Here is a 26,448-nt window from a genome sequence, read left to right on the forward strand (position 1 = left end):
CAAACCGTGTTGAGGATATTCGTTCCCTTGTTGTGTGATCAGACCCTATAACCACATCAAGATCCAAGATACTATGTGCATACGTTCAAATAGATAAAGAAAGAGTGTAAACAAATCAATATTTTGCATTCCACTAGATGAGGAAACATTGAGTTTTGTGAGACACACATCACAACAAATAGGAACATCTTGGATGAGGACCTATAAGTAGTGCAAATTCACTCTCTTTGCAAAACATGCAAAAAGCACAAGACATCTTGTTGCTTTGGTTTCCCTCATCTACCTACAAGAGAAACCACAATCTTGTATCCAATCATTGTTAGTGACTCAAGAAAGAAGATGTTGTTAATACACAAGAAACACATTGATGAACAATTGATTCTATTGAGACAAAAATTTGACCTTTCTTTTGATACTTGGTTGAATGTTCTATCAATGGATCGTGCCCTCATATAGAGTCATGAGAACCTTAAAAATATGAAAGATCCTCAAATGACAGGAGGTTTGGAAACTACACTTGAGCTAAGGAAAAGCATGATAATTGAGCTTTGCACGGAAAAATTGACATTTGAGATGGCCTAGTGAATCTTGTGCATGGAGTCTTATGATGCAAATACACAAAATCACACTCATATATTGCATGGGTTGATTTTTCCACATTGCAATTTGCAAAGGCTATGCCCGGGGCGATGTCGGTCAAACATGGACACCAATCTTCCAAACAACAAAAGACTTCCAAGCTGGGAAAAAAATTATTGAACACGGTTTCAAGGACCCAATTTCCAATTCAAGCTACAAATGTGTGCACAATTCACAACTCACAAGGCCTAACCATGGAGACAATAGCTTTTGACCCTACTGGAATTACCGCCCATGGGTTCGCCTGTCACGTGTGACAGACATTGGAATCCTCCACTATCTAACACCAATCCATTGCAAATAAATCAAGGTCCAATGTGGTGGTCAAGGAACTTGAAAGACTCCACTCGACAATAAATTGGAAATATTTGTGTTCCCCTCCCTCAACATTCAAGGACATCAATCTCATTATTGAATCATTGAACATTGTTTCTATCCAAAAATACATTCGAAGCGTCAAAGGAGGCCCAAAATTCACATAATCAGATATTACATGCTTCCAAGACACAAAAAAAGCAACCAATGCAAACTTGATTACATCGAATTTTAGCCACCACAATATTGGCTTTGGTTTGTCCATATACTACAAACCTTCACTCCAACTATATTCCATAGAGACAATTTCATCTCCTAGCGTTGAAATACTACAATGCTTCTTTGACATTTAGGGTTGCTTGCGTAACTCATCGTCGTGTACAAGTCACCCAAGACACCTACACTTGCCTTGATGGCACAAGTCGATGCATTGACAAGAGAAAATCAATAAGCATAATCATTGGAGGCTTCAACATTGACATTATTGAAAATAACAACCATTATCGAGAATTGCATGCTATGTTGCACCCAAGACACTACATCCAAATGATCCACACTATATTCAAGCCCGTAACAAACCCCCTCCCCCACAAAAAAAAAGAAAAAGAAAAGAAAAAGAAAAAAAGAGAAAAAAAAACACTTTGTATTGCTTGGCTATCACACATCAAGTATGTATCACCATCCCTTCAAGAACAATCTTTGTGCCTCCCCATGCTTTTTACATTCCTACAATCTTTTATTTTAATTTAGTGCATGTTCAAAACCTTGTCTCTTCTAATAATGTGTTTCAAGTTGTAAGCAAGCCTTGCAATTTCATCACTTTTTTTCTTTGGCTGTTGTTGATCCAATATGTTCCACTAGTTTCATCAATAAATGTTGAAGAAGTGCAACAACCTGCATAGAGGCGACTTGTAAGTAGGAATGCTTGATTGATACCCAACGAGCATTAGACAAGAAAAGTTGCAAGCATGGTTGTGAAGTGATTACTTGGGTAGATCATAGGTTTCAGATGTAGTGTGATGGGGGATCTTTGACTAATCTAACGATTGTTCTACCCATGCCTTCTATTGGTTTTCTTTTGCCATGTACTTTATACTAGTGTTAACAAGTGTGCGATAATGTAAATGAAGTATAACTTGAGCTCAAAAATTTATGCCAATGTTCCATTGCAATCTTGATATACCCAGAAAGATATTCCCTCTTTCTCCATGACTCCACTTTTATTTACTAGAATAGTTTTATTTCTCCATAGTGCTCCATCGCTACCTAAAAAACTTTAAACTTCCAATGGCTTCTTATGTGTAACCTTTTGAACAAAAAGTTATATAATATAACTGACGTAAGCTAATAGTAACTACATTATCGCCCTTTTCTTGAGTGCCTAGAGTTTTGATTATTGTTGAGAAGCACATGTTTCCCCTTGTATCTCTTTCCTATTTCTAGGCACGCCTTGTGATTTCATCACTTATTCTTCTAAATTTGTCTCCGATCCCTCATCCTCCTCCTCTACTCTCTTGATAAACCAACGAAGTTATTTCAAATAGAGTGCCATAACCCAAAACACACACACACACACACACACACACACACACACACACACACACACACACACACACACACACACACACACACACACACACACACACACACACACACACACACACACGTCGCTATGTTCACTATTGCCACACATCTAGATTTCAACGCTACTCGATTTTCTAGAGGTGTTTGACAAAAAGCTCATGGCATGCGTATCTACCCCATGGTATGCTTTGAAAGTTAGTTTTGTTATGAACATGGCGAGCATCCACACACCACAATTCATATATGCATCTGTGTTCATTGTATAGGTGTTTTGCTTGCCACTTTCTTGATTTTTAGCTAGCAGATGAAAGTTAACTTGATGCACATCTCTAAATCCATGAAGGGTATGAATACAAATTTACTCATTATAAATTTGACTTTTGATGTGTGCAACATTATATGTTGTAGATCCAGACTAGAGATCGTATGTGAAAGATATCACTCAAGCGTGATGCCTATGAGATTTAAAAACATGATCCATAAGCGATCATATCATACTTTAACCATTCAAAAATATTTTTTTGCGATATTTGCATGATCATCTTCCACTCTAGGCTCATAGTGAGAGATTCAAAGTTTCTCATAATTATGAACTCAAAAATATGTGATTGTGAGAGTAGATTTTATAATTAATAATCCATATGTTGAGATAGTTTATTGCGTTAAAAATTGGAATTTGATGCAAGTATGCTTGATTAATACACCCTATATGCTCGCAGGGGATGATGAAAGCAAAGACGAAAAAATTGCGCATATAAATAGAGTAAGGACATTTGTCTGATCCTTTAGTCTCTCTTGCATTGTTTTGTCGTTAAAGGACCCTATGTAAGATGTGCTTAGTGCCAAATGAGGGGATTGAAACCTCCCACCTTACGGTTTAACTAGCTTAGAGACGGGGATTGATGGAGGGGTTGAAACACCAACCTCCTATCAGCTACATATCATTACACCAACCTTGTTAGGTACTCTTCCATATCTTAGAAAATGGTGGGAGAAACGTTTAGCATTTTGCATTTGTACCGGCCTCAAAGGTGAAAGCAAAGTATGTTTCTTGAGCTTCAAGCTTCTGCGATGGCGCGTGCGCGGGCCTGCTTTCTCGTGGCTGTCGTGGCCCTGCTCTTCCTCCCGTGCTTGCATGCATTCTACCTTCCCGGTGTTGCACCTCTTGATCTTAACAAGGTATGGACGATATGGCTCTGTTACAGTAGCTTGCCCACCATAGCTTCCTTGTTCGTTTAATGGGGTAGAGCTTTCTATAAATGCGATGTTCCACATCTCGTTGCAGTGCCTACTTCCTACTTATGTGGCTCCTTCCAGTCATTGATGCAGAGCGTTCGAACAGAGCATAGACACATCTTCACTAATGAAGATTGAAACGAACGTGACATTTTACTTAATAGGATGTCCATGTAGCAGGTTACAACCTGTTTGTTCTAGAGGAAGGGTATTCCCTTTGATCTTGTATGTGCTGCTAAACAAGGCAGAGACGGAGAATCTTTCAGAACAAGGAGTGCAGGTTAAAGACAAGAAATGGAGCTAAAAAGAACCTTGGAAGAGAGGTGCTGGTCAAGAGGCATAGGCAGATACTGCTTGTGAGCACGTGCACTGTTAGAATGAAGAAGCACTAAAGAGGCACCATCCGTTGGGCCATTAAGTCTTAAGTGCAGGCATTGTAGCCGCTCATTGCTTGGAAGATTAGCTTTCTTATACTTGTGTGTTTGCAATTATTTATTGTTCACCTGCCCTTCTAGTGCGCATGGACTGGTTTCACAATGTATGGCATTTAGATATGACAATGCCAGTTGTAGTAGGAAAGGGAATAGTCATGACAACGTTTTGAAAAACCTGTATAACTCCTTGACTTAAGAATGCTCCTTTCCGGTAGGTAAAGAAAAGGTGTGTGAGAGAGAAGTTTTAAGTGGCAGCGCAATAGCTACACAACTTCTTGGTTTTGTGCTAAAAAGATCCTTCTATTAGCTATTAATCTGCTTAATGGGCTACATCTCCTTCTCTTATATCAAGAGGTTACACAGTAATAAAGAAAAGGGAGACTCTCCCATGATCAATAACATATGTAGAGCAACTGAACCATAAAATGGGAGGGGGAAAGAGCCACAGGTGGCTTGGAGTGTCAATGGATACAATGGTCCACTGGAAAGAAAGGTCCAGTCCGCCACAATTGGTCTCAACCTGGTTGGAGCTGCTGTTTATGCTGTCATACACTCCTCCGAGTGTGTAAATCAGCTCCAGCCAAAAGGTGAACTGAACAATGGAAGGCTCTGTTCTGCCCTCAAAAGCTTTGAAGCATTGGGCCCACAATACAAACCATATGGCAATTCTACCGATTACATTTGATCTCTCTCTCTCTCTCTCTCTCTCTCTCTCTCGTGTCCAAACTCTGCTGAGAAATTAGGCATTGGGTAGTGCTGACGCTGTCCTGTGTGAAGTTTGATCCCAAGGTTGCCCTGCTCTCTCATAGCCCAGCGCTGCCCCTGAGCTAGCTGACCATGCCACTGGCCCCCATGTGAGCATCATGTTTGGGAGAATAGAGGCCATCACTCAAACGCTTTTGAGCAGATATCAAAGAATCCTGAGTAGATTGGTTGAGCGTGAGGATAGTCCCATAGAGAGTGTCCTTGATGAGATCTTTTTACCTGAACAGATTTTGGCACACAAAGAAAGAAAAGTTAAGGGACAGGTTGCAAGACGCTATTTGGTGAAGTTAAAGAACTATCCACCTATGGATGCAAAGTGGATGGAAGAGCATGAACTGTTAGAGTCACCAAATGTATTGCAGCTTTACCTTGAGGACTTTGGGTTACAGCCTACGTATGCCCCAACCCAACGTATGCAAAAGAGGGGTAATGATAGAGCTAGAACATCAAGTGTATATATGGATTCAATGTAATAGAAGTGTGCATCGCTCTTCAAGTTTTTGAGGTATAATGTTCACTTCTATAATAGATGGAAATGACAAAAGCATGAAGGTCTCATTAAGTCATTTGTATCTATGTGTTATGACCTTTCTTGCGGGTACATGCGATGATAAAAGGGTGCTAACAACGCAAGATGATCAATGGCATGTATATGTGGCATGCAATCGTTGGTTCCTTAGGGCGCCCACATCGAAGGCAAATTTAGGGGTGCCCTTTGTACGCTTGTGAGAACCCCACTGTTTTTCCACTGTGCCACTACCGCTAAAAGGTAGTAGTACCGTGAGATTGGTGACTAGGCCAGAGGGGAGTCTCCTCGCTGTCGCGAATGCTGACCTTTCACTGGGATAGCCTCCCGATGAACCATCAAGATGTGTTGTCCAAGTAAAGCAATGTACTTGAAAAAAGGAGGCGGAGGATGGTCTTGACAACCACTCTCTAAGGTGTCAAAGTCGACGATGCGTAAGCGTATTGACCAAGGAGAGAGAGAGAGAGAGAGAGAGAGAGAGAGAGAGAGAGAGAGAGAGAGAGAGAGAGAGAGAGAGAGAGAGAGAGAGAGAGAGAGAGAAATGGAATGTTATATTAAATGTCTTCAAAAGGCCAAAATGACCTATGAGACCAAACCGGTACAATCCTTGTGTCCAATGTCTGGGTACAAAAATATAATGAAGTAAAGTGAAAGACTAAAACTAAAAGACTCAAATTGTCAACCTGAAAATCATCATTATCATCATCCATGCTCGAGGATGCCTAGGATTGGACGTTGTCCATGGAAGTATTGCTACCGTCGTTGAAGAGATTCGTCAATGTCCCCCTCTGTAAATAATCGTACTGGGTGTCTCCCATGTTGTGCTATAATGGTTTTGATTCTCTGGTGGAGCCTCCGTCGATGTTGTGGTCGCCCCCGTAGAGGTGGACGTCTAGCTCTCCCGAGCTCAGTGGCTCTGTCCACTAATATACCTCTGGTAGAAGTCGGCTCTGAAGTCGGTTGCGAAGCATGCTCATCCATCTGTTGAGTCCCTGCTCTAAAAAGTCAGTGATTCCCCTCTGTGAATGTCTCCCACTACTTGGTCTCCTCAAGAGACTTTCCCTGTGTTTGCGTAGCTCTAGCAAAAACAACCCAAGGTATCTTTGATCGTGATATCTCATGACTCTAGCCAACGGTCCAAAGCCCTCTCTGAAAAGATAGTGAAAGTGGCCTCGTATTGTTAGGTGCAGCGGAATGATTGTTTGCGCTTTGCTCAAGATGAGTGCTCCGAACTGTGCTCAAGGTTCCTTTTAGTTCTTATGGAAGGGAGAGCCTTCCGTTCTTAATGAAAGTGCTATGATCATGTCACGTGACACATCCGAACCCTATGTGTCCGTGGACAAGCTACACCACAGCAGGGTTCAGTCAGTCCGATCAAGTTAGATTAGCAGTGATCTGGCACTTTTGTGAGTCTATTCGTAGACCGTGCATGCCCAATCACTTAGCATAGATGCATATCCTCCGGTTGCACACAACATGAGCATCGGAATTCCCATCAGAATCCATTAGCATGAGTTAGGGGAATTTTCCAATGCATTTAGCCTATTTTCCTATTTATTGGGATTTTCACTTATTATTTTTAAGTGACTTTCCTACAAAAGTAGGTAGGGCAATTTTGCTAAGTTAATATATAAGCAAACCCAAGTTAGCACTTTCTGGCAGAAGAGGCAACAGGAGCACCTTGCTCAACAGGCAACTTCTCAGCAAGACCAACCCCCGCGACTACTCTGGCGTTTTTCTCCACAGAAGACCTAGCGTTTTTGCATCAGATCAGCCTTGGCGATTTGTGCACAGCAGATCAGCCCCGGTCATCACGACATAGCAGATCAGCCTAGCGTTTTTGCATTTGCAGAACTCCGGCGACAGAAGGACCAATTTCAGGCCCTGGCGTTTTTGGATTTCAGCAGCAAATTAAGACCGGCAATATTCACCTAAAGTGTAGCAGATTCAGCCCGTAAAGACCATCAGTTTTCAGCCCTAAGAAACCTCATTTTTCAGCGAAGAAAACGCAGCCAAAACAGTCATTTTCAGCCACCGAAACAGTCCCGAAATTCAGCGATTAGAAGATCTCAGATTTCAGCCATCGTCGTCGTCGTCACCGTCGCCGTCATCGGCATAGACCAAGTTGCATAGTCCATTGCATATGCATTGTACACCTTTGTGCAATCAAAGAATAGACCACTCTCGCGGATGAGAGTGGGGCCTTCGGAGGAGGATTTTACAACCTCTCGGGTGTCGTATCTCTTCTCTCTCCTTCTCTCAGTCTCATTCACTTGCACGCACAATATCCACTCACTTTGTTCGTGATCATAACACTCTCCATAAGACGGAAAGCTCTCTCTTTCCCTAAGAACTATAAGGAACCTTGAGCAATAAAGATCACTAATCTTGAGAAAATACAACATTCATTCCGCTGCACCTAACATCGGTATCAGAGCTTTGGAAGTGTTTTGCATTACTCAAGGGAAGAACCACAAGAACCACAAGAATTTTTTCGCTTGTTGCGATCGCACGAACCCAAGTTTACTTGGGCGTGGCGATTCCTAATCGTGTTTTGTTGAAGAGTGATAGGAATCCCAAGAAAGAAGGGCTTGTCCAGCCTCCCCTTGTGTCTCTTTTCACTCATTGAGAGCGGACCGTGCACTTAGCGGCCGGCCAATCGACGTGAGGTGGGAAAAAGCAACCTTGGTGTGAGCGCAAGGCCGCCAAGGGGTGCGCCCGCAGAAAAGGGTAGAACTCGGGTGAAGAGAAGATCCTTCTCCAACGCGATTTGCAAGCGAAAGAAAACCTCAAGAACCCCAAGAACCCAAGACCCTCAAGACTCAAAAACCTCAAGAACTCAAGTTCCTCGTGAACTTAAGAACCCAAGACCCCCAAGAACCCAAGTTCCTTGTGGACTTAAGAACCCAAGAACCCAAGAACCCACAAGAACCCACGATTGCAGAATGATCGTTACTCCTAGCGGAATGGATACTTCGCTTGGAGGTGATGAGCATGAGAGAGGCGAAGAAGAATTTTCCTCACCAGGACGTTTTTCCGACCCTCCCCCTTCCTCATCTACGACAAAGATTGCTCCTATGGAGGCTTTGCAGCAATTTTTTCTGAACAGAAGTTAGAACGAGAAGCAAGAAATGTAGAAAGAAAAGCAGAAAGAGAGCGTGAACATGAAGAAAGAATGGCAGCAATAAAGCATGAGTACAAAGAAAGGTAAGCCGCTGGTACAGCCAAATGCTATCGATGATAGAAATGGGCCCAAGCGGGGCTATGTGGTCGAGCAGATGCGGGCCCAGGTGATAGTGTAGCTGTGAAGTGCGGCTGCAGCCAAGGGCAGGTGAAAGTGTATGCTTGATGCAGCTTTTTAGGCCATGGATGTGCTGTGAGGCGCTAAATTGGATGGTGGCTCTATATGCTCGAAGTGGTGGTTTTGCATGCCAGAGTGTGGCCCGTGGTGTGCTTTCCGAGCAGTTCTAGACGGCTCGTCAAACGGAGTCCCGGTGCTCAAGATATTGCAGTTTAAAGAAAGGGTGTGTAGCAGATCCCCGACGAGTAGGGCAGATGGGGACAGGTGGCCCGGGCTGATGTCAGTGCATATGTGTGTAGTGCTCGAGTTATGGAGCATGCCTGTCTTCTCGGATCGTGAATCAGAGCTTTGGATAGCAAGTTATGGCCATTTGAAGATTTTCCGGGGGCCGGGTCTGAGCCCACTTGACCGCATTGGAAAGTGCGCCATCTGGTGTCTTTTGAGTCTCGCCAAGGTTCTCGATGGAAGTGTTTACCATGTGGAGCTAGCACAAATCGACTGCACATCAATCGGATATTCGATTAGTCAGATACAGCTAGACGAAGTTGGGATCATTTGATGGTGAAAGGTTGGCAGATGTTTTTCCCGGTTTTTGGCGGCCTCAGATAGCTAGCTCAGAGAATCCGAAATGGCGTGGGGTTGGTACGGCTAGGGACCGGCAAAGTGGAGACTCGGCACCACTTTACAACTCAGTGATTGGTTTAGCCGGTGCCAGTTGGCAGGCAAGAGAAAAGAGGGGAGAAGGGAGTTTTCTATAGAGGTTTTTTAAAAAAAAACTTTAAAGCCTTGGAGGCCATTCAAAGGGAAGCCGCCACGTGGCAAGCTGGGAGATCCCACATGCGGCGCCTAAACTGCCGAGCGCGGACTATAAAGGCTGGGCCGTGAGGCCCTCATAGTGTCACAAGGGAGAGAGAGAGGCTCCTTGGGAGCTCGTGGGCTATGGCGGATGGCGCCACCGGCGCTGCGCAGGCGAGGGGTGGTAGTTGGCGGCGGTTTTGGGCGGCTCCGCCCGCGCGAGGAAGGTGAAGACGTGGCGCGTGCCCATGGGAGGGCCGTTTCCCGCGGACAATTTTGGTCCCAAACCTTTTTTGAAGGCCTTAGGGGAGCAACGACGGCGCTGTCGTTGCTCCCTAGAGGGTGCTTGTGAGTAGAGCGAAGTATGAAGCCTCGGGATATGTTCAAAATGGTCAAAGCAAGGTCAAGTCTCTAGAGGGGAGTGCCACATGTCGGCCTACCATGAAAAATGCCTAAAAATTCAAAAACGGGCCCAATAAGGGGGCAAATTTTTTTGTAACTAAGGGGTTGTTCTTTTTTGCACTGTACATGAGAGGAGAAGAGAGAGAAGCTCAGAGGAGGATTGTAGTGGAGCTTGGAAGCCATTAATGCACAACTTTTTTGGTATGTGGTGCTGTGTCACATCCCCCTTCCCCTTTTTTCTTTATCGTCTCGTTTGTTGCCAGTCGTGATGCCGGTGAAGCGTGTGTACACCCGGATCGTTGGTGCTTTGCAAAGAGAGAGAGAGAGAGGGAGTAAGTGTATGTGTGGAGGGAGGCAGAGCAGGTGCAGTGAGGTGTCGGCTCCTTTTGCGGTCCTAGATAGCGTGTGTGCGCTTGGGAATTGAGCAGGTGAAGCGGATTAGGTGTAGATTGTCAATTCGAAGGTGTTTTCGAGTGGATTGGGGTGCTGTGTTGACCTTGGGCTATAGAGAGGCATTTCTAGTCGTGCCGGGTGTCGTCCCCATTCCCCCTCTCCACCGCCTTGCTCCAACTCTTTTCTCAAGTACTGGCAGAGATGCAACAGAATCGGGAAAAGGAGACTCTCTTAGTCTCTCTTTCTCCACAGCATGACACACAGGATTTGCATGATTGTGTGAAGCATGATGATGATGATTTGATTGATAATGATTCGCATGATGATGAGAAGCATGATGAATTGAATGATTATGAGAAGCATGATAAATTGAATGACAATGATTTGCATGATGATTTGAATGACAAGCATGATGATTTGGAGGACAAAGATAAGCATGATGATTTGAAGCACAATGATAAGCATGATGATTTGGATGCCAATGATTTGCATAATGATTTGGATGACAATGACAAGCATGATGATTTGCATGATCAAGATGTGATTTCTCACAAGCATGATGAGTTGCATGAAGACGATGTGATTGTTCACAAGGATGATGTGTTAGTGGATGCTTTTCCTAGCGAAACTAACCTCGTTGTAGATTCGATCAATCACGAAGATCCGATCTTGGCTTTCGAGTCGAGGTCTAATGAATCCCCACAGGACGATTCGATCATTCAGGAAGAATCGATCTTGGCTTTCGAGTCGAGGTCCACAGATCCCCCACAAGAAGATCCGATAGATCCCGACGAAGTGATCTTGGCTCTCGAGCCTTGGTCCAAGGAACCATCACAGGAAGTATTATGTGTTCGCATGATTAACACGCATGCATGGTTCGAGTGTTTCATTCGTGAAGGTTTCCTGTATTTTAGTCAGCATCGTTATGTGATCCCTTTTGCTAGGCATGACATATTGTCTGTTGAGCATGTTTCTCTCATGGATGCGCACGAATGTATGCGGATTTTTCGTGAAAAGTTGAAAAGTTTGTATGTCAGAAAGTCACATTCCATGTCTCTTCCTTGGCATGACACAGTTTCTGAACGAGCACATGATTGTATGAGTACCAAGCATGGGCATTTTCAGTATGATTTGCCACAGTTGATTGATTTCGATCAAACAGAAAAGATTTGAGCGCATTGTTTGCATGTGTTGGATGAACGGGTTGTCACTTCATCTATTTGTTCATCTACATTGCATGCACAGTCTTTAGAGAAGACAAGATTTTTTTCCTTCACTTTACATGGAATGGGGATGTTCATGGTTTTGTGTTGGAGATTGTTTCATGAATTTTTAGCCATGGAGATTCTTGAAGACAAAAGAAGCAGGACTCTAGACGAAGTTGAAGCAAGAAAGGAGATTCAGAAGACTTTGTGTCGCTTTCGGCGTGGCCCAAAGAAGCAAGCGTTGCAGACCTTTATGAAGTTCAAGTACCGCTCGACCCACACAGCAGAGTGGGCCAGCGAAGAGTCCCTTCCAGGATTCCGGATGCTGTTGGCGATTTCCCTCGACGCCATACAGCTCGGTACCAGTACCTCACTTTGAAAAGGAGGGGATGTCACGTGACACATCCCAACCCTATGTGTTCGTGGACAAGCTACACCACAACAGGGTTCAGTCAGTCCGATCAAGTTAGATTAGCAGTGATCTGGCACTTTTGTGAGTCTATTCGTAGACCGTGCATGCCCAATCACTTAGCATAGATGCATATCCTCCGGTTGCACACAGCATGATCATCAGAATTCCCATCAGAATCCATTAGCATCAGTCAGGGGAATTTTCCAATGCATTTAGCCTATTTTCCTATTTATTGGGATTTTCACTTATTATTTTTAAGTGACTTCCCTACAAAAGTAGGTAGGGTAATTTTGCTAAGTTAATATATAAGCAAACCCAAGTTAGCACTTTCTGGCAGAAGAGGCAGCAGGAACACCTTGCTCAACAGGCAACTTCTCAGCAAGACCAACCCCTGCGACTACTCTAGCGTTTTTCTCCACAGAAGACCTAGCGTTTTTGCATCAGATCAGCCTTGGCGATTTGTACACAGCAGATCAGCCCCGGCGTCATCACGACACAGCAGATCAGCCTAGCGTTTTTGCATTTGCAGAACCCCGGCGACAGCAGGACCAATTTCAGCCCCTGGCGTTTTTGGATTTCAGCAGCAAATTAAGACTGGCAATATTCACCTAAAGTGTAGCAGATTCAGCCCGTAAAGACCATCAGTTTTCAGCCCTAAGAAACCTCATTTTTCAGCCAAGAAAACGCAGCCAAACCAGTCATTTTCAGCCACCGAAACAGTCCTGAAATTCAGCGATTAGAAGATCTCAGATTTTAGCCATCGTCGTCGTTGTCGTCATCGTCATCGTCGTTGTCGTCACCGTCGTCGTCATCGGCATAGACCAAGTTGCATAGTCCATTGCATACGCATTGTACTCCTTTGTGCAATCAAAGAATAGACCACTCTCGCCGACGAGAGTGGGGCCTTCGGAGGAGGGTTTTACAACCTCTCAGGTGTCGTATCTCTTCTCTCTCCTTCTCTCAGTCTCATTCACTTGCACGCACAATATCCACTCACTTTGTTCGTGATCATAGCACTCTCCATAAGACAGAAAGCTCTCTCTTTCCCTAAGAACTAAAAGGAACCTTGAGCAATAAAGATCACTAATCTTGAGAAAATACAACATTCATTCCGCTGCACCTAACAGATCACAAACAAGTGAATGGACACTGTGCGTGCAAGTGTATGAGACTGAGAGATAGAGAGAGAAGATAGATACGACACTAGAGACGTTGTAAAACCCTCCTCCGAAGGCTCCACTCTCGTCGGCGAGAGTGGTCTACTTATGATTGCACAAAGTGGTACAATGCGGATGCAATGGACTGATGCAACCTGGGACTATGCCGAGGACGACGACGACTTTAGGGCTGAAATCTGCGGTCTTCTAACTGCTGTCCATAAGCACGCTATGGCTGAAAATTTGGGACTGTTTTCGGTGGCTGAAAATGACTGTTTTGGCTGCATTTTTGAGGGCTGAAATTAGGGTTATTCTGCAATAATCTAGGGCTGATTCGGCTGCTGTGTTGAATGCTGAAAACGCTGAACATTTGCAGCAACAATGGCTGAAAATGAAAAACGCTAGTAGATCTGGTTCGTTGATGAAAACGCTAGGGTTCTGGGGACTGCTGGCGATGATCAGGGGCTGAAATTGCCAAGGCTAAGGGGAGATGCGAATGGAGACCAAAAACGCTAGGGCTGATTTGTGGAGATGAGGGAAAACCAAAACGCTAGGGGGTGTTGAGGGTATTGCAGGGTTCTTGCTGAGAAGACGCCTGGTGAGCGGGGAGCTCCTGTTGCTTCTTCTGCCATTTAGTGCTAACTTGGGTTTGCTTATATACAAACTTAGCAAAATTGCCCTACCTACTTTTGTTGGAAAGTCACTTAAAAATAATAAGTGAAAAATGTCAAGAATAGGGAAAATAGGCTAAATGCACTGGAAAATTCCCTTAACTGATTCTAATGGATTCTGATAGGATTACTAATGATCATGCTGTGTGCAACCAGAGGATATGCATCTACACTAAGTGACTGGTCATGCACGGTCTACGAATAGACTCACAAAAGTGCCAGATCACTTGTATTCTAGACTGACTGGACTGATTGAACCTTGATCATGCTGTAGCTTGTCCATGGACACATAGGGTTGGATGTGTCACGTGACACGTATCTGGTAGTATACCGGACAATGACAAATGTGATGTAACTCTCTCTGGATCATAACTGGCTTATCCTGGCTTCTGCTGGTACTCTCCTAAATCTGCCAGTCTCAATCTCTAGCTCATGCGATGACCAATAGCACATTGTATCCCATAGGATAAATGAGTGTCCATATAGGCCGGTCTGATCACATATCCATCCTCTGTTAGTTGGAGGAGATGCTCTCTATAGAAAGCCATCTTCGTGCCCAACTCTTGTACCGACTGTATCCATGTGCTTGTGGTATCTAGTTGAATCAAATCCTGACGTATAAGTCTAGTGGTCTCCATCTGTGTGAGAGAAAGGGAGGGTGCATCCAAGGAGTACTGGAATGGAGGCAGTCTATCCATGCTGAAGCCATGTGATTGAAACCATGATGTCATCTGTCCATACGAACATGGTGTATCCTCTTGTAGCGCTAGTAGCTGTTGGGATGACTCAAGTGCTAGCCGAGCATATCTGTCTCTGTGAAGGTCCCATAAATTATGCATGAAGGAGACTGGTTTAGTAAGGGCCTCAACTACGAGAGGAGGGGCAACTAGCTCAGCCCGAATAATCTCATGTGGCTCTAAGGCCTTAGCCCGAATAATCTCATGTGGCTCTAAGGACTTAGCCCAAATCATCCGAGAGATCGTAGAGACTAGAGGCCTCTCCATACATCTCCATTCATGAGTGCTACCAGATCTGCCTTGGTGGTCCACTGAGAGCATAGCTGAAGCCACTAGAGTGTCAAAAAGCCACAGCTTTGTTCGAGGTTCCTGAAATTGAACCTGCGAACACATTTGTCACGTGACACATCCAACCGTATGTGTCCGTGGACAAGCTACAACACGACAAGGGTTCAGTCAGTCCAGTCAGTCTAAATTAGCAAGTGATCTGGCACTTTTGTGAGTGTTCGCAGACCGTGCATGTCCAGACACTTAGTGTAGATGCATATCCTCTGGTTGCACACAACATGATCATAAGCATTCCCATCAGAATCCATCAGGGGAATTTTTTAGTGCATTTGACCTATTTTCCCTATTTTTGACATTTTTCACTTATTATTTTTAAGTGACTTTTGTTGGAAAGTAGGTAGGGCAAATTGAGTAAGTTTGTATATAAGCAAACCTAGACTAGCACTAATTGGCAGAAGAGGCAGCAAGAGCACCATTGCTATAGGCAACTTCTCAGCAGAACCCCAAGCCCTAGCGTTTTTGCTCCACAGCAACCACCTAGCGTTTTTGGACCAGATCAGCCAGTGTTTTTGCTTTTGCAGATCCCTGGCGACAGAAGACTCAACAAGAGACCTAGCGTTTTGCAGTTGCAGGCCATCCGGCGACAACAAAGCCATTTTCAGCCCTAGCGTTTCTAATTTGCAGATCAGCCCCAGTGTTTTGCAGATTCACCGCGACGGAACATCAAGAAACCTCAGTGTTTTCAGTTTTCAGCCTTTAGACATCGCAGAAGAACCCCCTAACCTTGTCGATCTCACCTTCCCGCAGCAGATCCTCACTGCACGGTCAGATTTAGCGAAGTTTGTATTTTCAGCCCGGAAAACGTAGATTTCAGCATCTGCGTTTTCAGCGCGTCGTCGTCGTACCGTCGTCATCGCCGCCGCCACCGACATAGAGTCAGAATTCAGCTGATAAAGATTTGCAGATTTCAGCCCTTAGAGTTTCCAGATTTCAGCCGTCTCGTCGTCGTCCTCATTGTCGTCGACATCGTCGGCAAGTCCAAGCATTGTAGAGATTTGTGCAATCATAAGTAGACCACTCGCGCCATAGAGAGTGGGGCCTTCGGAGGAGGGTTTTACGTCTCTGGTGTCGTATTCTCTTCTCTATCTCTCAGTCTCATACACTTCCACGCACAATGTCCATTCACTTGTTTGTGATCATTGCACTCTCTCATTAAGAATGGAAGGCTCTCCCTTCCATAAGAACAATAGGAACCTTGAGCACAGTTCGGAGCACTCATCTTGAGCAAAGTTCAAACATTCATTCCGCTGCACCTTACATTGGTATCAGAGCTTTGGCTGTCACGTGACACATCCCAACCCTATGTGTCCGTGGACAAGCTACACCACAGCAGGGTTCAGTCAGTCCAATCAGTTTAGATTAGCAGTGATCTGGCACTTTTGTGAGTCTATTCGTAGACCGTGCATGCCCAGTCACTTAGTATAGATGCATATCCTCCGGTTGCACACAACATGATCATTAGTTTTCCCTTCAGAATCCATCAGATTCAGTCAAGGGAATTTTCCAATGCATTTAGCCTATTTTCCTATTTTTGGTTATTTTCACTTATTATTTTTAAGTGACTTTCCAACAAAAGTAGGTAGGGCAATTTTGCTAAGTTAATATATAAGGAAACCCAAGTTAGCACTTTCTGGCAAAAGAGGCAGCAGGAGCTTCCTGCTCAACAGGCAACTTCTCAGCAGTACCCCGCAGCACCCCCAGCGTTTTTGGACCTCCATCTTCGCGGGCATTCCCCAGCACTTAGCCTCGCCATCCACTCCATCTTCTTGGCGTTTCTCCCCTACAGCAAGCCATCACCCACAACCTCCATTTCCTGGTGTTTGTGTCCCCTACAGGCAGCCCCCATCATTAGCGTTTTTGAGATCGTGAGCAACTCAGCCATCTCAGCGTTTGTGTGGCGTTTTTCAGCCTGGAACCCACAGCAAGTGCAGCGTTTTTAGCAAGCACAATAGCAGGTACAAACCAGCCCTAAACGCAGCCTGACAGAGCCAGCTTCTTAGCGTTTTTGCCATCAGCATGACCCCCGACAAGTCCACCATTTTCAGCCCTTAAGACAGCAGTAAAACAGTCATTTCAGCCATCAAGACAACCCTAAATTTCAGCGATTAGAAGACCACAGATTTCAGCCATCAAGCCGTCGTCGTCATCACCGTCGTCGTCATCGGCATAGTCCAAGTTGCATCAGTCCATTGCATACGCATTGTACACCTTTGTGTAATCAAAGTAGACCACTCTCACCGACGAGAATGGGGCCTTCGGAGGAGGGTTTTACAACCTCTCGGTGTCGTATCTCTTCTCTCTCCTTCTCTCAGTCTCATTCACTTGCACGAACAATATCCACTCACTTTGTTCGTGATCATAGCACTCTCCATAAAGACGGAAGGCTCTCTCCTTCCCTAAGAACTTAAAGGAACCTTAAGCAATAAAGATCACTAATCTTGAGAAAATACAACATTCATTCCGCTGCACCTTACATTGGTATCAGAGCTTTGGAAGTGTTCTGCATTACTCAAGGGAAGAACCACAAGAACCACAATAATTTTTTTTGCTTGTTGCGGTCGCACGAACCCAAGTTCACTTGGGCGTGTCGATTCCTAATCGTTTTTTCGAAGAGTGACAGGAATCCCTGGAAAGAAGGGCTTGTCCAGTCTTCCCTTGTGTCTCTTTCCACTCATTGAGAGCGGACCGTGCACTTAGCGGCCGGCCAATCGACGTGAGGTGGGAAAAAGCAACCTTGGTGTGAGCGCAAGGCCACCAAGGGGTGCGCCCGCAGAAAAGCGTAGAACTCGGGTGAAGAGAAGATACTTCTCCAACGCGATTTGCAAGCGAAAGAAAACCTCAAGATCCTCAAGAACCCAAGAACTCAAGAACCCAAGAACCGAAGAACCAAGACCCTCAAGAACCCAAGTTCCTCGCGAGCTTAAGAACCCAAGATCATAGTGTATAGTCGTCACCCGAAGCGGAATGGATTCTTCACATACAGGTGATGAGCATGAGAGAGGCGACGAAGACTCTTCTCCACCCGGAGATGATTTCTTCAACCCTCCCCCTTCGCCATCTACGCCACCAAGTGCACCAAACCCTATGGAGGCAATGGTCAAGCAGATGATGGCCACGATGGATAGACAAGAAGCAAATCGCCTTGCTCAGGACCGTGAGCGCGACGAAAGAGCCCGTGAGCGCGACGACAGAATTGCAAGAATGGCTGTAGACTAAGCAGCCAAGGACCGCGAGCGCGACGACAGAATTGCAAGAATGGCCGTAGACCAAGCAGCCAAGGACCGCGAGTGCGACTACAGAAATGCACGATTTGCCGCACAACAAGAAGAAAATCGCATTGCTTTATAACGCGAACGTGACGCAAGAAAATAAAGAAAAGAACTACGAAAGGAGGAAGTGGTAGCACAAGCCGCGGCCTTGGAGGCCGAGCGTGAAGCTCGACGAGAGCTACGCACTCAAGAATTGCTTGTCCAAGTCCTAGCCTCGAAGACCGAACCACCCAAAGATCGTGGGAGTACGTCAAGTGGCGCAAGCCACGACGCGGATTCCAATCATCCAGTCACAGAAAAGTTGACTTTCAGTAAGTATGACAGTAAGATGGATGCTACGGTTATTCATTCTTGGTTGCATCAATTTAATGCTTATTTTGCGACAACTAAGAAGACAGGAAATAGCAAAGTTTTGACGGTAGCTATGTACCTTGCTGGTGATGCCATTAATTGGTACCACGCATGGCAAGAGGCACAGCTAGCCGTGCACCTTGAGGCAGCCGACGATTTCACGCCCCTCTCTTTTAGTTGGGTTGATGTCCAAGACAAGCTCAAGGCACGGTTTATGCCACCTCAGTACCTCGCACGATTGAAGGACGATTGACGCGCTCTCAAGCAAAATGGTATGTTGGTTATGTCTTTTTCTAATCGTGTTTTGCAGAGGTACCCAATTACGCATGTTGGATGATGAACGCAAAGAGGCTTTTCTCTTTGGATTGGACGAGTATATCAAGTACGATGTCGAGGTACTCGATCCAATCGATCTCAACAAGGCGGTAGCAATTTCTCTCGCATAGGAGATGAAGCACAACAAGGGAAAGCCTAAGGAGAACAAGACTTCCACAAGTACCTCGCAGACTTCTCAGAACCCGCAGAACGGTAAGAATGGTAAGAATGATAACTCTTCTAATCAATCTTCCAACAGTCTCTCAACAAAGAATTCTTCCAATGAATCTAAGGGTAAGGCTAACACAATTGCTAAACCGAAGCTTACTCCATATGAAAAGGTAGCACAAGGAATTGTAGGAGGATACATCACGTCGGAAGAACAAAGCACTTATTCTAAGGAAGGACGTTGTTTTCATTGTCACATTAAGGGTCACATAAAAAGAACATGTCCTAAGCTTGAATCGAATGAATCTAAAGAACCCACAGTACCCACTTCCTCTGTCAAATGCAATGAATAATAACACGAGTGTGCCCAAGGTTTCTCAGGACCCTCCTATTGATGATTCTCTCATTAAATGTTATGGTCGTACGTCGAGGCACCGTTTTGTCATATTGTTTGATCCAGGTAGTATGCATGATGTGATCAGTTCCTCTCTTGTTGAGAGAGTCCGCCTCGAAGTTAGTTCGCGATCTGCTATCGAGGTCTTTGGCTTTCGTCTTGGTATGGACGCTCTCATCACGGAGGAGTGCCTTGATGTGTTGTTTGCAATTCACCAGACTGCCTTTACTAGAAGATTTGTTGTTTCTCCTCTCTCAGGATGTGATATGATTTTGGGCATTCGATGGTTTCGTGATAATGACGCTCTCATGAAATTTTCGGCTAACACTATAACTCTCGATGCCGACAGTGATTCTCCTATTGTCATTCATGGAGAGGACATTTCTCCTTCTCCATCTCTCATTGCTATTATGCAGGACAAGGTTGAAAGGATTCGGGATAAGGAGATTCTCTCAATCTCTTTTTCTCCAAAGTATGATACACAGGATGTGCATGATTATGAGAAGCATGATGATTTGAATGATAATGATAATGATTTGGATGAAAAAGACAAGCATGATGAATTGCATGAAGTTGATGTGATTGTTCACAAGGATGATGTATTAGTGGATGCTTTTCTTAGCAAAGCTAACCTCGTTGTGGATTCGATCAATCACGAAGATTCGATCTTGGCTTTCGAGTCGAGGTCCATAGATCCCCCACAAGAAGATTCGATAGATCCCGAAGAAGCGACCTTGGCTCTCGAGCCTTGGTCCAAAGAACCCTCACAGGAAGTATTATGTGTTCGCATGATTGATACGCACGCATTGTTCGAATGTTTCATTCGTGATCGTTTCCTGTATTTTAGTCAGCATCGTTATGTGATCCCTTTTCCTAGGCATGACATATTGTATGTTGAGCATGTTTCTATCATGGATGAGCACGAATGTACGCGAATTGTTCATGAAAAGCTGAAAAGTTTGTATGTAAGGAAGTCACATTCCATGTCTCTTCCTTGGCATGCCATAGTTTCTGAAAGAGCACATGATAGTATGAGCACCAAGCATGGGCATTTCCATTGTGATTTGCCACAGTTGATTGATTTCGATCAAACAGAAAAGATTCGAACTCATTGTTTGCATGTGTTTGATGAACGGGTTGTCACTCCGTCTCTATGTTCGTCTACATTGCATACATAGTCTTTAGAGAAGACAATATTTTTTTCCTTCACTTTACATGGAATGGGTATGTTCATGGTTTTGTGTTGGAGATGGTTTCAGGAATTTTCAGCCATGGAGATTCTTGAAGACAAAAGAAGCAGGATTCTAGACGAAGTTGAAGCAAGGAAGGAGCCATTGAAGACTTTGTCGCTTTCAGCGCGGCCCAAAGAAGCAAGCGTTGCAGACCTTTATGAAGTTCAAGTATCGCTTGACCCACACATTAGAGTGGCCCGGCGAAGAGTCCCTTCCAAGATTCCGGATGCTGTTGGCGATCTCCCTCGACGCCATACAGTTCGGTATCAGTACCTCACTTTGAAAAGGAGGGGATGTCATGTGACACATCCCAACCCTATGTGTCCGTGGACAAGCTACACCACAGCAGGGTTCAATCAGTCCAGTCAGTTTAGATTAGCAGTGATCTGGCACTTTTGTGAGTCTATTCGTAGACCGTGCATGCCCAGTCACTTAGTATAGATGCATATCCTTCGGTTGCACACAACATGATCATCAGTATTCCCTTCAGAATCCATCAGATTCAGTCAAGGGAATTTTCCAATGCATTTAGCCTATTTTCCTATTTTTGGTTATTTTCACTTATTATTTTTAAGTGACTTTCCAACAAAAGTAGGTAGGGCAATTTTGCTAAGTTAATATATAAGGAAACCCAAGTTAGCACTTTCTGGCAAAAGAGGCAGCAGGAGCTTCCCGCTCAACAGGCAACTTCTTAGTAGTACTCCCCCAGCACCCCCAGCGTTTTTGGACCTCCATCTTCGCGGGCATTTCCCAGCACTTAGCCTCGGCATCCACTCCATCTTCTTGGCGTTTCCCCCTTGCAGCAAGCCATCACCCACAACCTCCATTTCTTGGCGTTTGTGTCCCCTACAGGCAGCCCCCATCATTAGCGTTTTTGAGATCGTTAGCAAATCGGCCATCTCAGCGTTTGTGTGACGTTTTTCAGCCTGGAACCAGCAAGGGCAGCGTTTTCAGCAAGCACAATAGCAAGTACAAACCAGCCCTAAACGCAGCCTGACAGAGCCAGCTTCTTAGCGTTTTTGCCATCAGCATGACCCCCGACAAGTCCACCATTTTCAGCCCTTAAGACAGCAGTAAAACAGTCATTTTCAGCCATCAAGACAACCCCGAATTTCAGCGATTAGAAGACCACAGATTTCAGCCATCAAGCCATCGTCGTCATCACCGTCGTCGTCATCGGCATAGTCCAAGTTGCATCAGTCCATTGCATACGCATTGTACACCTTTGTGTAATCAAAGTAGACCACTCTCACCGACGAGAATGGGGCCTTCGGAGGAGGGTTTTACAACCTCTCGGTGTCGTATCTCTTCTCTCTCCTTCTCTCAGTCTCATTCACTTGCACGCACAATATCCACTCACTTTGTTCGTGATCATAGCACTGTCCATAAAGACGGAAGGCTCTCTCCTTCCCTAAGAACTAAAAGAAACCTTGAGCAATAAAGATCACTAATCTTGAGAAAATACAACATTCATTCCGCTGCACCTTACATTGGCAATGTCGTGTATCACTCCAGGAAAGAACCACAAGAATCACAAGAATTTTTTTTTGCTTGTTGCGGTCGCACGAACCCAAGTTCACTTGGGCGTGTTGATTCCTAATTGTGTTTTTGAAGAGTGACAGGAATCCCCGGAAAGAAGGGCTTGTCCCAGCCGCCCCTTGTGCCTCTTTTCACTCATTGAGAGCGGACCGTGCACTTAGCGGCCGGCCAATCGACGTGAGGTGGGAAAAAGCAACCTTGGTGTGAGCGCAAGGCCGCCAAGGGATGTGCCCGTGGAAAAGAGCAGAACTCGGGTGAAGAGAAGATCCTTCTCGAACACAGATTGCAAGCAACAGAAGAACCTCAAGAACCCCAAGAACCAAGACCCACAAGAACCGAAGTTCCTCGTGAACTTAAGAACCCAAGACCACAAGAACCCACGACTTCAGTGGATAGTCATCACTCGAAGCGGAATCGCTACTTCTCTTGGAGGTGATGAGCATGAGAGAGGCGAAGAAGAATTTTTCCCACCAAGAGGTTTTTTCCGACCCTCCCCCTTCCCCATCTACGACAAGGCTTGCACTAACTCCTATGGAGGCTTTGGACCAGATGTTTATGGAAAGGAAGTTAGAACGCGAAGCAAGACAAGCAGAAAGAATGGCAGGATTTGATCGTGAATGCAAAGAAAGAAAAGCAGAAATGGATCGCAAACACGTAGAAAGAAAAGCAGAAATGGAATCACAATGCAGTATAGATGATTACAGATGCGATTACAAGACATAAAGACAAACTCCCCGCTGAATACTCTCCCCGAGAACCGAAGTTTGTGTGATTCAAAGGCCATATACAACAAAACCCCCCAGACCACAGCCTGCGTCGCTTGGAGGTTTCCATTTACAACTAAATGCTCCCCAGACTGCATTTTGCGTTGCTTTAGATGTTTCTAACTCCCCCCATGGCGGAAGTCTGGGCCATGAGAATTTCACAGCTCTAATATAGTTGAATGATCCCCAAACCGCAGCATACATCATCTAGAGGCTTTCCAAAAACACCATTGAAACCGGCATCGAAACCAGAATCAAGCAATTTCAATCGGCACCAAGATACGTTCAAAATAGATTAATTCTATTTCAAACAAATTACAAACGGTATGCTCAAACAAAGCTCAAAAGTATCTACATATGAAGCAAGCTTAAAATTATTGTGGGGTTTGTCTCAGTCACTTGAACTCAAAGTATGATTGGATTGTCATTTTGCACCAAAGTGATGGTCCGGTTCTGTATCTGAATGGTAGAAGAGTACTATCAAGTATGACTTTATCACTAAGCTACTTAGCATAGAATGTCAAAGGTATCCAACAACAATTGGATTACTCATTTAGTTTCTTGGTTATGAATGATCTATATTTTATGTGACTTTGCTTGCTAGGGGGATGATCTGCTTGTGAAGGTGAACAAGTTGACCTCGACAAAGACACAATTGCCATATGTTTATTATGATCTGCCTTATTGCAAGCCCAACAAGATTTTTGCAAATGCCGAAAACCTTGGTGAAGTTCTTAGAGGAGACCGAATTGAAAACTCACTTTACAAGGTATAGTTGTCTCATTGCAGGCTTGCTTTTCTATAGCCCTCTTATATTTGTTATGTTTCTATTATCAGTTCCGAATGAGGGAGAATGAGCTATGCAAGCTAGTTTGCAGGATAGAAAAGCTTTCTACAGAGGAAGTCAAGAAGTTCAAAGAGAAGATCGATGATGAATATCGGGTCAATATGTAAGCTACAGATTGAGATAACCAAAGGGAAGAGGTGCTATGTTTTAACTTAAACAAACACTCACCTAGTTTCTTTTGCGTAGGATACTCGATAATCTACCTGTTGCTATCAAGAGAGAGAGGCATGATGGTAGTGTTAATGCATACTTTTATGATGAGGGATTTCCAGTTGGCTACAAGTCCAAAAGCAGTGAGACTGGGGTATGCTGTACTGCTTCCATGAATGCTTCGTGTTTATCTCATTTGGGTGCTGATTTGAAATCGTTTTTTCTTCCTGATTTTAGAAAGAAGACAAGTATTTTCTTCACAATCATTTATCATTCGAGGTTCTATTCCACTTGGATCCTGAAACAGCTACTTCTCGCATTGTTGGTTTCGAGGTTATTCCTTACAGGTAAGATATTCCAGTATTCAGTGCAAAATTTTGGTGTGTAATAAATTGAGATTCTTCTGTACAGTCTTAGCCTCTTTAACTCGGGAAGGGCCTTTTTTTCTCCCGTGCACCCGCCTGGGGGACCGGTGGGGGCACCCCCCTTCTTTCTGGTATTCAAAAGGAAAACAGTGCAGGTGATTTGCATTTCTTTACTCATTCCATTCGTAATTTTTTATGCAGCATAAATCATGAGTATGATGGGCCGTGGGATGCAAGTAAACCAAAGCTGACAACTTGTAATCAAAATTTAAAGATGTCTATTGCTAACAACATGCTGCCTCAAGAAGTTGAAGGAGGCCAAGAAATTATCTTTACTTATGATGTTTCTTTCACGGTACAATTTTCACCTGTTATGGCTATAGGTCTTTGTTATGCCTTGGGAAAACATCTGATCAAGTCTCTCGTTTTTGGGTAATTTTCAGGAAAGCAACATCAAATGGGCTTCTCGTTGGGACGTATACCTGAACATGTCAGATGACCAAATTCATTGGTTCTCCATTATAAATTCACTCATGATTGTCTTGTTTCTGTCAGGGATGGTTGCCATGATAACGATGCGAACATTGTACCAAGATATTGCCAAGTACAATGACCTCGATATACAAGATGAAGCACAGGAGGAGACAGGATGGAAACTTGTACATGGCGATGTGTTCAGGCCTCCAACTCATGCTGGCCTACTTTGTGTATATGTTGGATCCGGCGTCCAGTTTTTTGGGATGACGCTTGTGACTATGGTATTTGCTCTTCTTGGCTTTTTGTCGCCATCTAATAGAGGTGGCTTGATGATGGCCATGCTGCTGTTATGGGTCTTTATGGGCTTGTTTGCTGGTTATTCCTCTGCACGACTATACAAGATGTTCAAGGGGGTAGAATGGAAGAAGAACACTTTGAAGACGGCATTTTTATTTCCGGGTGTTGCTTTTGTCGTCTTCTTTATTTTGAATGCCTTAATCTGGGGTGAGAAGTCCACTGGAGCATTGCCGTTTGGCACCATGTTTGCATTGGTTTTCTTGTGGTTTGGGATCTCGGTCCCACTAGTATTTATAGGAAGCTACTTTGGATACAGGAAACCAGCTATTGAAGATCCAGTAAGGACAAACAAGATACCTAGACAAGTTCCTGAGCAAGCATGGTACATGAAGCCAATTTTTTCTGTATTGATCGGAGGCATATTACCTTTTGGGGCAGTTTTTATTGAGCTCTTCTTCATACTCACCTCCATATGGCTGAACCAGTTTTATTACATCTTTGGTTTCCTGTTTATTGTCTTCGTGATTCTGATTGTGACGTGCGCTGAAATCACGATCGTACTCTGCTACTTTCAACTCTGCAGTGAGGATTACCACTGGTGGTGGCGGTCGTATTTGACCTCTGGGTCTTCAGCCATCTATCTGCTGCTCTATGCCAGTTTCTACTTCTTTACCAAGCTGGAGATCACAAAATTGGTGTCTGGTTTGTTGTATTTCGGCTACATGGGTATCATCTCCTATTGCTTTTTTGTGCTGACGGGCACAATTGGCTTCTATGCCTGTTTTTGGTTTGTGAGGATCATATATGCATCGGTGAAGATTGATTAAAAGGAGAGAAATCTCACTTCGGAAGACAGTAAGTGTCAAGGAGACGGCATCTTATATGTCAATGGCCTGTAAAGATGGGTTCTGCAAAGGTAGAGACGAGTTTGTCTTTTTCACTGTACAGGGAGTAGATACTTGGTTGATGGACTGCTCGGAGAAGTATTGAGCTGGTAAGATCTTTGCTACGTTACACAGATGCAATCTATACACAGAAGAGTTAATGGATTTATTGACTCTAGCAGACAATGTAAACTAATGGCCAGCTTATTTTGAGGTTTTGCATTGATTTGTCTGAGAGTGGCTTGGAGGGGTTCCTTCTTTTGGCCAGCTCATAGTTGTCGACTTCTGGGATGAAGAGCTCAAAGGGCTGTGATTTTCATGTAACTTTATATGATGGTATATTACTGGAATGGTCTTCAATGTGATGTGTATGTAAACATGATGCAACAATAGTACTTTTTGACGACCTTTTTGAAAGTAGGGTGTAACATTACAGATTTTTACTCCATTGTCCCAACTAAAAAAGCTTTTTCCTA

The 26,448-nt window shown here is 44.3% G+C and overlaps 1 protein-coding gene across 5 annotated transcripts; it reads left to right on the forward strand.

Moving 5' to 3' along the window:
* The first annotated feature begins 1,768 nt into the window (after positions 1-1,768).
* On the forward strand, positions 1,769-26,448 carry LOC147442769 (transmembrane 9 superfamily member 7-like). 5 transcript variants are annotated; one of them, XM_086528821.1, is made up of 8 exons: positions 1,769-1,865; positions 3,258-3,301; positions 23,557-23,721; positions 23,831-23,902; positions 23,986-24,103; positions 24,187-24,296; positions 24,516-24,669; positions 24,758-26,448. In XM_086528821.1, exons 3-8 carry the CDS (start codon positions 23,615-23,617, stop codon positions 25,913-25,915), a joined length of 1,719 nt encoding a protein of 572 aa, XP_086384947.1. In that variant the 5' UTR covers positions 1,769-1,865; positions 3,258-3,301; positions 23,557-23,614; the 3' UTR covers positions 25,916-26,448. The 5 variants fall into 5 exon arrangements, with proteins under 5 accessions (XP_086384947.1, XP_086384948.1, XP_086384945.1 ...); XM_086528822.1 differs by lacking the exon at positions 1,769-1,865 and having other exon boundaries at positions 3,274-3,301; positions 23,790-23,902; XM_086528819.1 differs by lacking the exons at positions 1,769-1,865; positions 3,258-3,301 and adding an exon at positions 3,489-3,717.

The sequence above is a fragment of the Adiantum capillus-veneris genome, chromosome 14 (genome assembly GCF_014529385.1).
Source record: "Adiantum capillus-veneris isolate H3 chromosome 14, ASM1452938v2, whole genome shotgun sequence".
Lineage (NCBI taxonomy): Eukaryota > Viridiplantae > Streptophyta > Polypodiopsida > Polypodiales > Pteridaceae > Adiantum > Adiantum capillus-veneris.

Bases quoted from the DNA above. Each gene is read 5' to 3' on its own strand.
- LOC147442769 (XM_086528818.1), top strand. From the start codon at position 3,583: ATGTTTCTTGAGCTTCAAGCTTCTGCGATGGCGCGTGCGCGGGCCTGC. The intron at 23,722-23,789 runs GTATAGTTGTCT...TTCTATTATCAG, and splicing joins TTGAAAACTCACTTTACAAG to TTCCGAATGAGGGAGAATGA. The intron at 23,903-23,985 runs GTAAGCTACAGA...TCTTTTGCGTAG, and splicing joins GATGAATATCGGGTCAATAT to GATACTCGATAATCTACCTG.